Genomic DNA, 12,363 nt, shown 5'->3' with positions numbered 1-12,363 from the left:
AAAACTTACTCATGGGACAGACTCGACTCTGTCCAAGCCCCTGATGCCCAAAAGGGAGAATCCTGGATCCTTTAATTTCTTAGTTCAAAATATGTTTGTAAGATTTTAAAAGCATTATTAAAGATCCAGAGATTTAATTTGAATTTCGCACAATAAATCAATGGAATGCAACCATGTGCCGCGAGCAGACTATCGATACAGGAGCTATCGGTATGAGATCCACGAGAAGTACAAAGTGAAGTTGGCTGCAGCGAATAAACCGCTATTATTACTTCGTGTATAAAATAAATATGAAATGGTAAACAATGAGGCTGCTCCTTCCGATGGCCCCACTCATAATTGGCTGATCGACAGACGCAAAGTAGTCGTCGAGTTGCGTGGGATTGGCCAGACTGTCGTTTATCCATTGGGTGTAGTACAGGACGTCGGTGTAGATGCCGGGATGGTAGGGCGAGGCGCAACTAATGCCCCACGACACGATGCCCGCCAGCTGGCCCTCGCACACCAGCGAACCGCCCGCATCCCCCGTGCAGTAGCCGCGCTTCACCTTCCCAAAGTGCTTGGCACAGATCATGCCCGGCTGAACGAAAAACTCTTGCATCATCTGCTTGATGTGACAAATCCGGGTTCCAATAAAGGGAACTCGCACGGACACGGGCACCTCGGAGCTGTAGCCGGTTGGGTCGCGGCCCCAGCCGGACATCTGGCAGTCGGTTTTCTGCCCAAAGATTTGGTCTGCGATCCGAATGGGCTGCACCGCAGGATGTGGCTGGGGCACGCTGCCGTTGAGGATGAGCAGCGCTACGTCCATTTCGTGGAATTTCATATCGAACATGTCCTGCATGAGGACGCGATGTTTCAGATTGAATTTCAAGGTGTTGGGGCTGCTCTCGAAGCGATTGCGCGTGCCCAGCACCACAAAGAACTCGGACATGGGCAGGAAGCGGCCATCACCGCTCACCCGACTGGAACAACAACAGCGACAGAGAAGGATTTGCCAGCAATCAGACTTATTCAACTTACTCCACAAAGCACTGGGCTGCAGTCAGCACTGCATTGTCGCGGATCAGGGAGCCAGCACAGACATGACCGGCACCAAATTGGATTCGATCCATTTTCCGTCTTCGCACCGATGCCAGATGCCCGATTGAGGCAACGCCGTCAGTGTCCTTGCCATCGTCATTATTCTTCTCGTCCTCAGATGTGTCAATTTCACCACCAGTTCTCGCTTGGCTCCAAGCCACAGGAACCAACGCCAGCCACAGCAGCAGCGAAAGCAGCTTCATTGGGGAAGGAATTGTTTCAAGAATGTTTTTGGAATTGAGTGAACATCCAAAGCCAATCCCCAAGACTAACTTTAAGTAATAGAATTTTATTTTCAACTAGGAACAAGAGAGGGAGAGAACCTGAGGGCGAGTGTGGCTGGCAGGAGTATGCTAATTGCTCCAGCAATTACTGCCATGGCACCACCACCGCCATCGCCATCGCCACTGCCCTCACCTTCACCACTGCCTTCTCCAGGCTCTCCACCACTGCCTTCACCTTCACCAGGCTCTTCTCCGCTGCCCTGGCCACTCGACTCGGTCTCCCCATCGATATGCTCCTGTAACCAGTCGTAGTAGTAGGAGACCTCCGTGTAGACGCCCGGCAAATGGGGTTGGGCACAGCCAATGCCCCAGGAGACAATGCCAGCCAGCTGGCTGCGACAGACGAGTGGGCCGCCGGAATCACCGCTGCAGGCATCGCGTTCGCCCTGCTCCAGGAAGCCGGCACAGACCATGCCGGGCTTGATGAGGTGACCGAGATCGCTCTCGTTGATGCACACCTCCTCGCTGATCATGGGCACATCGACGGTCATGAGATAGTCCGTATTGTAGCCCAGCTCCGTGGTGCCCCAGCCCGTCACCTGACAGACGGTATCCGCGGGCACGGTCAGCGCTGTGAGCTCGATGGGCCGAATGGTTGGATGATTGCTCGGCACCGAGTCATTCAGCCGCAGCAGGGCAATGTCCCTGTCGTAGGTGCTCAGATCGAACTTATCCAGCTGCAGGATGAGCAAATCAATCTCAAAGGTCAGCGTGTTGGTGCGATTGAAGCGATCCACATTGCCCATGACCACAATGAACTTTTCCTTGTCCACGAAGGTGCCGTCGTAGATCTCCTGACTGCCGAGAGAGAGAGAGAGAGAGACCCAAAAGGCGGATTAGGTGGTGGTGGTAAGGGGAATGTTCGTTGAGGCAAACTCACTCCACAAAGCAATGGGCGGCGGTTAGCACCCAGTTGGGTCGGATCAGTGATCCTCCACAGATGTGGCCCGTGCCGAAGAAGTAGCCATCGTTGAGGGCTCTCCGCAGGCTCACCTGATGCCTGGTGGCCTCCATTGTGGCCTCAGTGCCGTTGATAATCCTGCCCGGATCCACATCGAAGCGCGGACGAATCGCTCCGCCCTCGTAAGCCGTCGGCACAGAGGCACCTGCGGGATTATTTGTCACTTAGTTGGGCGATCCAATCTGTGTGGATTTTGCGTACCATTTAGGGCCCAGGGCAGCAGGAAGATGATGATGGACAGGAGCTGCATTGATCCCTGAAACATTTTGCGTTGCTAGCTGCCCGACGTGGCAATCCAAACTAATGTCTGGGACACGGCGGAACATGGCCCGAACCTCACCGAACATCGGATCGGATTGAAGCCGATCGACACGACGATAGGCCATCGATAGGCTGATAAATGCGTCAAATAAATCTCTGTTGCTACTACTACTAACGGAACATTATAATCTAATCAAAGCAAACCCAACGTGGTGGCAGTCTGCCGTCCGCGGAGTCAGTTGTCATCAGTTGGAGCCCCCAAATGGCATTCCCATGCCCATGCCCATGCCCAGCGCCGTCTTTTGTGATTTCCTTGAGTACTTTGGATTTCCCGTAACGCAATCTTTTTGTTGGGCTTACCCCACAGATTTATGACACTCTTCAGAGTGGGTGGGCAGCAAGGAAATTACAATGCGAATTCTTGAGAGCTTGTCACATGCCGCAGGGGAAAGCTTTTTCCCCATTATCAGTGGGTCACATTTTCAATTAGATTTTCCGTTAATGAATTGTGTGCCCAGTACTTGTGTTGGCTAAATAAATGCTTAACGTTTACGTAACTGGACAGCAAATGGACAATTTATACGGAATATTATTAGTAAAAGATTCTGAAGTGCTGCGAGCTGAGGGAAACAGGAAACAGTCAGACATTTCGTAATTTGAAAGAGGTTTGTGTACTTTTGGGTTTATGCTACTTACTGTTTTATTTTGTAATTTTATATTTACTTGCTTAGTTTACTGCGTAGAAAGGAATGAATAGAAGAAGTAGCGGCAAAAGCGTGTACATGCATGTAAGCAAGTACATATGTGTGTGTGCATTATCGGCATCTCCTCTTCTCCCTACCACGCATACTCGCACACATGGTTCTCAGCTGCGTCTTTTGCATGGAACTGAGAGAGAAGGGATAACCGTTTGTTTCGCTGATGCTTACACTGAGTGCAAACAGTTTTCGGTTCAATTGCAACATTTATGATTCAGTTATCGTTTGATTTGGAATCTATCAGTAGATAAGAATCAAGGAATAAAAGATAGATCTCGAGAGGCTCTCAAGCATTGTCATCAAAGCTTTCGCTCGGTCGTTGATCTGAATGGGCGCAGTGCACTCAAATACCACTCCCAGTTTGTTTAACAGTGCCAGTTCCAATTCCAGTCCTTATGGCTGATTATAAACGGTTATTGTGTCACACTTTTAGTCATTTTGGCATTTCGATTTTGCTGTTTCTATCTATTGTTGGGCAATCTACACACAAGTGCGTATGCGAGTTGGATGATTAGATTATTAAATGACAGAATAGACACAAGTTGGATGATTTTATTATTATTATATTTGCTGGACAACATTCATCACTCGATATAATCAGAAGCCGCAACAGTCGATAACGATAAGCAGAAATGCCAAGGCCAGCCACCAGGTGCGTTGGGCACCGCTTGTCAGATCGGCAGAGTCCATTACCCAATACTTGGAGTAGTCCAGAGTCGCGTTCATTGTTCGTATCCAGTCGACATAGTGCGAGACATTGGTGTAGACGCCGGGAAAGCCAGGATCCGCGCAGCCTACACCCCACGAGATGATGCCGGCCAGTTGGCCATCGCAGATTAGGGGACCGCCAGAGTCGCCCTGGCAGGCATCGATGCCGCCCTGCATGAAGCCGGCGCACAGCTGGGACACCGGCAGCATGTAAATGGCGCGACACAGGATCTTATTCAATATGGGTACTGGCGCCTGCTGCAGCGACGCCGATTTGCCCACCTTTAGGAAGAGGGGGAGAGAGACAGTAAGGCGAAAATATGCACTGGATGTGAGGGATGACGCACCATTGTGACCTTGCCCCAGCCATTGATCAGGCAGGTGGTGCCCTCGGTCAGCACCTTGGTGGACAGCGGAATGGCACGCACGGCCCGCGACCGCCACGACACGTAGCCGTTGAGGAAGAGCAGCGCTATGTCGTTCTCCAGCGTGCTGGCATTGTACGCTTTGTGTGCGATGATCTGCTGCAGCAAGTACTCCTTGGTGTGCCGGTCAGCCTGGTCGATCAGTGTGCTGCCCGCAACCACAACGAACATCGATGGATCGTAGTATCTCACTGGGTTGTACGTGTTGTTCCTAAGATGCAAGATGGGGAGAGTAAAGATGAGACTGGACACACATGAGCAGAGGCAGTGCACCCACACGGCATAGCAGTGGGCCGCTGAGCAGGCCACACGCTGCGAGATTAGCGCCCCGCCACAGATGAGGCCCAAGCCGTAGGCCTTCTCGTGCATTGCCCGTCGGCGCACCGATATCTGAAAGGGGACCTCCTCGATAGCTATCGAGTAGCCGCCCACCACCTTTGGCAGCATCACGAATTTGTCTGCATTGGGAGGGTTGTTGTTGTTGTTGTTGGTAGCGGGAAAGGGACAGAAACTCACGATGACCGTTGGCCGCCAATGTCCACGATATAAGCATCTGCAAGAGCATCTGCAGCTGCCATGGTGTGTCCATGTTAGTAATTCCATACAAATCCTTTCGGCAACTTCCCTGTTTTGAACTAGAACTCGAAAATAAATATAAACAAACAAACTTTTGCTTTTCAAACTGCCGCGGCAACTGGCGCATGAATCGATGCTACATCGATAGCTACAACCTATCGATAGTCAACAGCGTAAAGTTAGCTGCGGTGGCGTGCACTTGAAATTCCCTCCATACGTTAAGTAAATTCATTTATTTTCCTACATTAATACAACTATTTAAGATCTCGATAATACCCAGTCTCGTGGGAGTCACCCCCTCATTCGCAGTGATCCAGCAGCAGCTACAAACAGGGTGGACAGCAGCGCAAGGGCTGTGTAGCCTTGGCTATGGGCGCCGCCATTGCGATATATCGAATAGTTGAGCGAGTTGTTCTGCTGGACAATCCAGCCTTGGAAGTAGGACACATTGGTGTAGACGCCGGGCACATTGGGCTTGCCACAGCCATCGCCGTAGGACACGAGCCCAGACAGCCGATTGTTGCACATCAGCGGTCCCCCGGAGTCGCCCTGGCACGCATCAACGCCGCCGCTCGTGTACCCTGCGCAGATCTGGGACCTCGGCACGTAGGGGGGGTAGGCCAGGTAGCAGGTCGGATAGCTGACCGTTGGCACGGTGGCCGTCTGCAGCGCATCGCTGCTAGAGCCGCCCTGCAATGAAAGAATTCTATAATGAAAAATGCACACAACTCGGCGATGATTGTAGTCAACCCACGGAAATGCGAACGCCCCAGCCGGTGATGACGCACGCAGTGGCCACAGCCAGGGACTGATCGTTGAGTGGCAGAGCCTTGGCTGTCGGCCATGTCCACGGCACGTAGCCATTGATGAACATCAGCGCAATGTCGTTGGTCAGCGTGCCGTGGTCGTAGCTGCTGTGAACGATCAGCTGCTGCACATAGTACGCCAGCGTCTCGTTGGTTTTGCTCGACAGATAGGTGCTGCCCATGACCAGCACGTACTCGCCGGCCGCACGATATTCTTTGGTGTCTGAGCTGCAATTAGGATGTCATTAGAGGAGCTGCACACCCACGCGGACGGACGTGTGCCCTGAACCTACTTGTAGCAACAGTGGGCGGCCGTGGCCACCAGGCGCTGGGAGATGAGCACACCGCCGCACATGTGGCCCGATCCGTACTTGCGACGATCCCGGGACGTCAAACGTACGGAGACCGTGTACGGTGCCACACTAATGTCGACGCCCGTGCCACCGACAACCTTTGGCTGGAGGACTAGCGTGGAGTTGCTGTCTGCAAATGAAGCGAGAGAAGGAAGTGATTACTGGAGAGGAATACAAAAAAAAGGGGAACTTCACTCGTTTCGATTAATTGTTGCTCGAAATAGAATACATATAGTAGATATCTATATATACACATGGCAAGCAGCTAAAGCTGGAATATTGTTCCACTATCTATCCCTAGAAGATTGTTGAGAGCTGGTTATATTTTATTTTTTGTAACATTTCCAAGTACCACACAAGGGCAACCTTCACTTTGTTTTTTGCACACACACACATTTTGATATCAGTTTTTCTAACTTTCCAGCACAAAATCATCAATGGAGCCCGAGCCGGAGCTCGAGACCAAATATCGAGACCCACTATCAGAGATTGATAAGGTGAGGGGAAAAAATAATAATAAACTCCGTGACTCACTTTCAGTGGAGGCAATCGTGTGGCCAAGAAGCGTTACCAGCGTCGCCGCCATGGCACTGAACCATAACGGATGCATATTCATTAACTATTAACTTTTAACACAACAAAAACAGAACAAAATTAACTAAAAAAAAACAACAAACAATAATTGTTGAAAGGAGTGCAGCGGATCGTGAGTGGATCGTCCTCCTCGCTGCGGAGCAAAACTGCGAATTAGCCGAAATTATCGACCGAATTTCGTGAATCGAGCGACTGCAATGAGCCCGGACCCGGCTAGGCAAGGCTACTTCAAAATCAGACAGAATACCTAGAACTATAGAAGAGCACTGGGTACTGAGTACTGAGTACCGTGCTGCGGAGTATGGTTGCTCCCCGGGTTTATCTTATCAAAAACTGTGCGTAAATTGATTGTTGCCAAAGCCCGTAGCAGCCCATCGACAACCGCTCGATCGGGCGTCATAAACAAACCCCCAGTCAAAATCAAAGCAAAATTCTCATTTAATTTCGATGGCAACAACACAACACACCCACACACACACAGTCCTAGACATTTATACGTGTTCGGGGCTCTGGCGAATAGGATATAATAGAAAAACATGTCCACGGTCTAAGCCAGTCCCCACAGTGACTAATCGTTTATGGGTGAGTAAGATTGGGTTTTCGCCCGCCCAACCCCTATAGTTATGGCCTGTCTTGCGATCGGCTGGAGGCGATAAAAGTTCTATTCAAGCCAAGAGAATTCAAAAGAATATTGGTCTATAAAGTTAATATCATAGATAACAATCCATAAGCAATGCATCTAGATGACACACCATCTGGTGGCCTCCACAAATAGCCTTAAAGGTGCACAGGGGTGCAGCGAATATAGTTACTATTTTGGTACCCAAATGTAAGCATAGTTTTCCTTCTGCCACTGCAACGGGAAGCTCGGTATTGTAGCTGTAGAAACCATTCCCCTGCGATTTCCCTCTACGTTATCCAGCATTGTGTTTGCTGCTCTTGCTCCCTCATTTCCTGAATGCAAACCAATTGCAGTCTCCTACTGAATGCAACGAATGTTAATCTTAAAATATCTTTAAATCTAGAAATGGTTTTGAAAATAGCGCTTTCGATTGCTATCGATTGTTGAGTATTGAACCCGAACATCGATTGCTACTGCCCACCATTATTGATTGCTATTGATATGATTGCGCGGTAAAACTAAACATGAAAATATTTCATTTAAAGCATTAATGTAGAAATCTATTAGTGGTTTCTAATAGGACTTATAATATAGACATAATATATTCCTTGCGTGTTCTTTTGCAGCTTACCATTTCGATAGAGTAAGTATCGTTTGTGTTGGCCATCGCTGAATGATACTTATGTGCGATAGGCGATAGTCAGTTGCCTGTTCAGCTAATAGCTGTTAGCTGTTATAAGCACATTTCTGTTAACAAATAACGGTCGTCTAGTTTTGTTGCGGGCATTTCCGAAAGTAAATGAAATGATTTAAATTGATGTTAATTTATATTTCGTTTCAAACATATTCTTTTGTATGTAATACATATTGTTTGTTGTTTTTTGTTATGTTTTCTGTGTTTGTTTAACATATACAAAAAATTGTCCATACTGCTTGCGGATTCCCCGGATGCTGTCATTACAGTTACATTATTACAGTTATTTAATGATTAACTAGATTTCATAGGTTTTTCGTATTGTATCGGAAATTGCACTACCAAAAAAAGAAAGAAAAAAACTCTCTTGCACTTCACATTGAATGCTGATTAATACCGTTATCTACGTACAGCTAACTGCTCTGCCTGTACTTTTTACATTAGCTAATATGCAGCACACATACATACATTTACATGTGTGTGCATGTATGGGTGCGTGTGTGTGTGTGTGTATATATTTCAATATATTTTCATTATTATTATTTATTATATTAAATTAAAATTCCCCCCCTAGCAGACATATTAAATCTGTTTTAGCACGAAGGCAAAAAATTAAAAAAAAAAAATTAAATTATCGTGGGAAATTCTTTTGGAAAGGTTTCATCTCCCGCTTGTTCTTCGTGTGCTTTAGCTAGCCTCATGATCCACTTTTTCGGGTATCATTTCTTGGTGTGTCTTTTGTCTGCATCTCTGTTTGTCCCTCTCCTAAATAGGCCTGTGGCGGCGCTTGAGATTTCGGGATTTTTTGATTGGTTCTCAAATCTGTGGTCGGGTCCAGAGCTCGCTCAGATCCTTCTTTAGCTTCCCCAGTTCTGCAAAATAAGTACAGCAATCTGTATGAGTGGGTGCTGGGAGTGTCCACCGATTCATTCACTACTTACCACCCAGCTGTGAGGGCTGTGCGGCCCCGGGGCGTAGATTCAGATCAAAGCGTGGCTGACCAACGGCCAGCGGGCCGCCAGCGACCGATGGCGACGGCCCAAAGTTACGAAAATTCGTGAAGCTGTGTGGAAGAGTGGAGAGGAGAGCCGAACTAGGATGACATGGCTGGTGGTGGAGGTGGAGTTGGAGTTGGTGGTGGGCGTCTGCTCACCTGTAGGGATGCTTGAGGCAGCCATACACCTCACGGTAGCGCCCGTACAGTGTGCCATAGGAAACGCCCAGAATGCGGGCAGCCTTCTTCATCTCGAGTCTCTTGTTCTTGATGGCATCCAGCACCTGGAAGATGGCACTCAGTTCACACAGTTCATGGCTAAGGTAATGGCAGACTTACGCGCTTGGTGAATGGCTCCTCCCAGAACTGCGGGCGACGGCCCTTGGCCAAGTAGTCGTCCATCTTGATCACGTCCTGCCACTCCGAAAGCTCCTCGTTGGTCAGACGCAGCTCGGCCGCGTCGTAATCCTCCAGTTCCCCCTGCTCACCGACCTGGCTGTGATTTCCATTGCTGGCATTGGCACTGGCACTGGCACTGGCGGCCACAGCGGCCGCTGCGGCACTGGCCACATTCGGTGAGAATTCGTGAGGCATCAGCAGGCCATGCTCGTTGATCAAATAGCCGCCAGTGCCGGGGCCAGCACCCGTGGACGCTCCAGCTGCGGCGCCACCCACACCCACACCCGATTCGTACTTGCGACTGAAGCTGGCTGGCACCAGCGCCGAGGGGCAGCGGGCGGCCGGCGACTCTGCCCGATTGGCCACCAGATGCTCGTTCTCAATCTCTTCCACGGGCTGCGGCAGGCCACTGGCCCCACTCTGCCGCTGTGACGATGATTCCTCAGAGTGACGCTTCTCGGAGGGCTTCTCCGGCTCTCCTCCCACATAGTGGCGGCGTGCATGGCGCAGCTTGCCATGACGCTCCCTCCGCTCGCTTATCTTCTCCAGCTTTTTGGTGGAGGTGCCCAGCACCTGGTGATCCACTTGATCATTCCTTGCCTCGAGCACTTGCTTGGCGGCTGCCTCGCTGCCATCGCTGGGCTTGGGCGTGGAGCTGCCACGCTGCAAGCCATTGGCCCTGCCATCAGCTGCATCCGAGTCCTGCTCAGAGGCGCCTGCCTGTAGCTGCTGCGTCTGCTGCTGCTGCTGCTGCTGCTGCTGCTGGTGATGGCGATGTCGCTGGCGCTGCTTGGGCAGCAGGCTCGAGGTGGTGATGGAGGCGGGCAGGGAGGCCAACGTGCTGGAATGTGGAGCAATCTGCTGGAACGGCTCTTCGGCAAAGTGGCGGCCAGACTCCAAATATGCTCGCTGGGCGGGCTCCAGGCTGGCAGCATAGTGGGCCAGCTTGCGGCTAAGGGGGGGTGGAAGGAGTCACATTAGAAGGAGTGACGGGGAGCAGGGGAACTCCCTGTGAGTGCTTACACATTGAATACATCGTAGGCATCGTCCAGTGGGGGACGTCCCCGTTTGCGTTTTGGTCCCATAAAGTGTTCCACGGGTGCAACGGCCGCCTGCAGCTCGCTACTGGCTCCAGCTCCTGTTCCAGCTCCTGTTCCTGTTCCTGGTTGTGGTGTCTTCGTGGGCATACGGCCAAGCACACTCTCCATGGAGGGCTCCCGATCGTGAAGATCCCGCTCTGTTTGCAGCGTTGCCTGCGGTGCTGCCTGCTGCTGCTGCTGCTGCTGTTGCTGGTGATGCAGCATGTCCTGGGCGTAGCTCTCGGCCAGGCTGCGTGGCGGTGACAGGAACACGGCCGCTGGTATGGGCGGCGGTGGACCATCCTCATCGTCGCGCCAACTCACCTCGGCCAGACCCTTGATCTTCAGCTCATCGGCAGTCCGCAGCAGCGACGGGAGGCTGGCCTAAAAGGGGAAAGCAAATGAAGTCTGTTGGGCATGAGAGGGTCACTCTCACTACACTCACGTGCTCCACATTGATCTCCCCCTTGTACATGAACTCGATGAGGCACTTGACCTCGGCAAAGGTCACATCCTTCATTATAATAATCGGATCCCGCTCGCTGGCATAGCTCGTCAGCACCGAGTCAAAGAAGGTGCTGCAGGCGCACAGCACCACACGATGGGCGCGTATCATTTGCCCCTCGCAGGCCAGTGTCACATCGCAGAAGCAGCCACGATCCAGCAGCTGCGAGAACATCATCTGCAAGTTGCTATGATGATACTTCCAGCGCAGGCAGTACTGCTGCGGCTGCATGATGAGGCCGTAACGCTCCCACCTCTGCTGCTCCTGCTGCTCCTGCTGCTCCAGCTGCTCCTTTTAGTCTGCAATTAAAAATTGAAATTAAAACTCGCTGCATGCCAGCACATCTACAAATATTTATTGCATCTTTTTTCGCTTGTTGCTCTGTTCAAGCATCATGCTCGAATTACGCGATAAAGTCCGTTCTCCTTTTTGCAACCTTTTGCCCGCGTGTCCCTGCAAATGTCAATCGGACCGTTCAATGATTAATGAACAATTTTTTTTGTATGTGCGTGGCAGTGCGGCATGTAGGCATTTTTTTTTTGTATATTTTTGTTTCTTTCTCATTTCAAGGTACTTGCCGTATCACATTTATGCCACAGTTTTTCACACACAATTTTTCAATAAATAATCCAAATGCTCTCCCAAAAGCCTGGGACCCCGCCGCCATGCAGGGGAATCATTTTCGCAGCAACAAAGAAGCGTCAATGACTTCGGGAGAGAAGGTTTTTGCACGAGGCAAAGCGAAAACCGTTGCTAGTGGAAGGTAACGGGGAGTGAAGGGTGAGAAGGGAATGGGGGGAGTTTTTTGTTGTTGTTCCTTTCAGACTGCAGCAACATAAAAATGTTCGTCCTCGTTTTCATTTTATTATTATATTTTCGCTCCTCCACTTTTTCTCTCTCCCACGGCTATACGTTTTTTTTCTTCACTTGATGTTTTCTTCGTTGCCTCTCCCACACACACACACACACACACACACACACACACATATACAAATTTTCATAATTTTTTGTGTGCTCACTTTTTATACAAGCGACGAGGAAAATATTATGCGCCAGGTAAAAGTTTATTTTGTTTGTCGCTTTTCCAACCATATCCCCCCATACCCATACCCATAACCATAACCGTACATAATGCAGGAGTATCTGGCAGGAATACCAGTACATAATAAACGTTTTACATAGCAGATAATATAGAGAGAGAGTGTATGCTTAATAAAAATAAATAAAGGAACGTAACCCAATCTGTCAATTTACTTAAATA

At 50.0% G+C, this 12,363-nt stretch overlaps 5 protein-coding genes across 8 annotated transcripts; all 5 read right to left on the bottom strand.

Moving 5' to 3' along the window:
• Positions 1–265: 265 nt before the first annotated feature.
• On the bottom strand, positions 266–1,322 carry LOC117581260 (trypsin zeta-like). The gene is made up of 2 exons (XM_034268268.1): positions 1,024–1,322; positions 266–965 (listed from the first exon to the last, which is right to left on the bottom strand). Exons 1-2 carry the CDS (start codon positions 1,284–1,286, stop codon positions 269–271), a joined length of 960 nt encoding a protein of 319 aa, XP_034124159.1. The 5' UTR covers positions 1,287–1,322; the 3' UTR covers positions 266–268.
• A 34-nt stretch (positions 1,323–1,356) lies between these two features.
• LOC117581259 (trypsin-1) lies at positions 1,357–2,687 on the bottom strand. Its single transcript, XM_034268266.1, has 3 exons — positions 2,530–2,687; positions 2,248–2,473; positions 1,357–2,165 (listed from the first exon to the last, which is right to left on the bottom strand). Exons 1-3 carry the CDS (start codon positions 2,591–2,593, stop codon positions 1,379–1,381), a joined length of 1,077 nt encoding a protein of 358 aa, XP_034124157.1. The 5' UTR covers positions 2,594–2,687; the 3' UTR covers positions 1,357–1,378.
• Positions 2,688–3,881: 1,194 nt separating this feature from the next.
• LOC117580789 (trypsin I-P1) lies at positions 3,882–5,139 on the bottom strand. The gene is made up of 4 exons (XM_034267485.1): positions 4,997–5,139; positions 4,758–4,938; positions 4,403–4,691; positions 3,882–4,337 (listed from the first exon to the last, which is right to left on the bottom strand). Exons 1-4 carry the CDS (start codon positions 5,067–5,069, stop codon positions 3,945–3,947), a joined length of 936 nt encoding a protein of 311 aa, XP_034123376.1. The 5' UTR covers positions 5,070–5,139; the 3' UTR covers positions 3,882–3,944.
• A 131-nt stretch (positions 5,140–5,270) lies between these two features.
• On the bottom strand, positions 5,271–7,080 carry LOC117581311 (trypsin eta). The gene is made up of 4 exons (XM_034268355.1): positions 6,750–7,080; positions 6,156–6,345; positions 5,811–6,090; positions 5,271–5,746 (listed from the first exon to the last, which is right to left on the bottom strand). The coding sequence occupies exons 1-4, from the start codon at positions 6,829–6,831 to the stop codon at positions 5,348–5,350; spliced, it is 951 nt and encodes a 316-aa protein (XP_034124246.1). The 5' UTR covers positions 6,832–7,080; the 3' UTR covers positions 5,271–5,347.
• A 1,159-nt stretch (positions 7,081–8,239) lies between these two features.
• Positions 8,240–11,380, bottom strand: LOC117581191 (protein tramtrack, alpha isoform). 4 transcript variants are annotated; one of them, XM_034268149.1, is made up of 6 exons: positions 11,043–11,380; positions 10,542–10,981; positions 9,459–10,470; positions 9,279–9,403; positions 9,067–9,218; positions 8,240–9,018 (listed from the first exon to the last, which is right to left on the bottom strand). In XM_034268149.1, the coding sequence occupies exons 1-6, from the start codon at positions 11,331–11,333 to the stop codon at positions 8,942–8,944; spliced, it is 2,097 nt and encodes a 698-aa protein (XP_034124040.1). In that variant the 5' UTR covers positions 11,334–11,380; the 3' UTR covers positions 8,240–8,941. The 4 variants fall into 4 exon arrangements, with proteins under 4 accessions (XP_034124040.1, XP_034124042.1, XP_034124043.1 ...); XM_034268151.1 differs by having other exon boundaries at positions 8,240–8,997; XM_034268152.1 differs by having other exon boundaries at positions 9,067–9,188.
• Positions 11,381–12,363: the final 983 nt, after the last annotated feature.

This window comes from Drosophila guanche, unplaced genomic scaffold (assembly GCF_900245975.1).
Source record: "Drosophila guanche unplaced genomic scaffold, DGUA_6, whole genome shotgun sequence".
Classification (NCBI taxonomy): domain Eukaryota; kingdom Metazoa; phylum Arthropoda; class Insecta; order Diptera; family Drosophilidae; genus Drosophila; species Drosophila guanche.
The sequence above is the reverse complement of the archived record's forward strand: the minus strand, read 5'-3'. Positions and strand labels throughout refer to the sequence as shown.

Excerpts from the sequence above, each read along its gene's own strand:
- LOC117580789 (XM_034267485.1), bottom strand. The coding sequence starts at position 5,069 with ATGGACACACCATGGCAGCTGCAGATGCTCTTGCAGATGCTTATATCG. Across the intron at positions 4,939-4,996 it reads ATTGGCGGCCAACGGTCATC|ACAAATTCGTGATGCTGCCA; the intron begins GTGAGTTTCTGT and ends CTCCCAATGCAG. Across the intron at positions 4,692-4,757 it reads GCGGCCCACTGCTATGCCGT|GAACAACACGTACAACCCAG; the intron begins GTGGGTGCACTG and ends CTTGCATCTTAG.
- LOC117581260 (XM_034268268.1), bottom strand. The coding sequence starts at position 1,286 with ATGAAGCTGCTTTCGCTGCTGCTGTGGCTGGCGTTGGTTCCTGTGGCT. Across the intron at positions 966-1,023 it reads GCAGCCCAGTGCTTTGTGGA|TCGGGTGAGCGGTGATGGCC; the intron begins GTAAGTTGAATA and ends TTGTTGTTCCAG.
- LOC117581259 (XM_034268266.1), bottom strand. The coding sequence starts at position 2,593 with ATGTTTCAGGGATCAATGCAGCTCCTGTCCATCATCATCTTCCTGCTG. Across the intron at positions 2,474-2,529 it reads GCTGCCCTGGGCCCTAAATG|GTGCCTCTGTGCCGACGGCT; the intron begins GTACGCAAAATC and ends ATAATCCCGCAG. Across the intron at positions 2,166-2,247 it reads GCCGCCCATTGCTTTGTGGA|TCAGGAGATCTACGACGGCA; the intron begins GTGAGTTTGCCT and ends CTCTCTCGGCAG.
- LOC117581191 (XM_034268149.1), bottom strand. The coding sequence starts at position 11,333 with ATGCAGCCGCAGCAGTACTGCCTGCGCTGGAAGTATCATCATAGCAAC. Across the intron at positions 10,982-11,042 it reads GGGAGATCAATGTGGAGCAC|GCCAGCCTCCCGTCGCTGCT; the intron begins GTGAGTGTAGTG and ends TTCCCCTTTTAG. Across the intron at positions 9,219-9,278 it reads TGCCTCAAGCATCCCTACAG|TTCGGCTCTCCTCTCCACTC; the intron begins GTGAGCAGACGC and ends ATGTCATCCTAG.
- LOC117581311 (XM_034268355.1), bottom strand. The coding sequence starts at position 6,831 with ATGAATATGCATCCGTTATGGTTCAGTGCCATGGCGGCGACGCTGGTA. Across the intron at positions 6,091-6,155 it reads GCCGCCCACTGTTGCTACAA|CTCAGACACCAAAGAATATC; the intron begins GTAGGTTCAGGG and ends TCCTAATTGCAG. Across the intron at positions 5,747-5,810 it reads GCTGGGGCGTTCGCATTTCC|GGCGGCTCTAGCAGCGATGC; the intron begins GTGGGTTGACTA and ends CTTTCATTGCAG.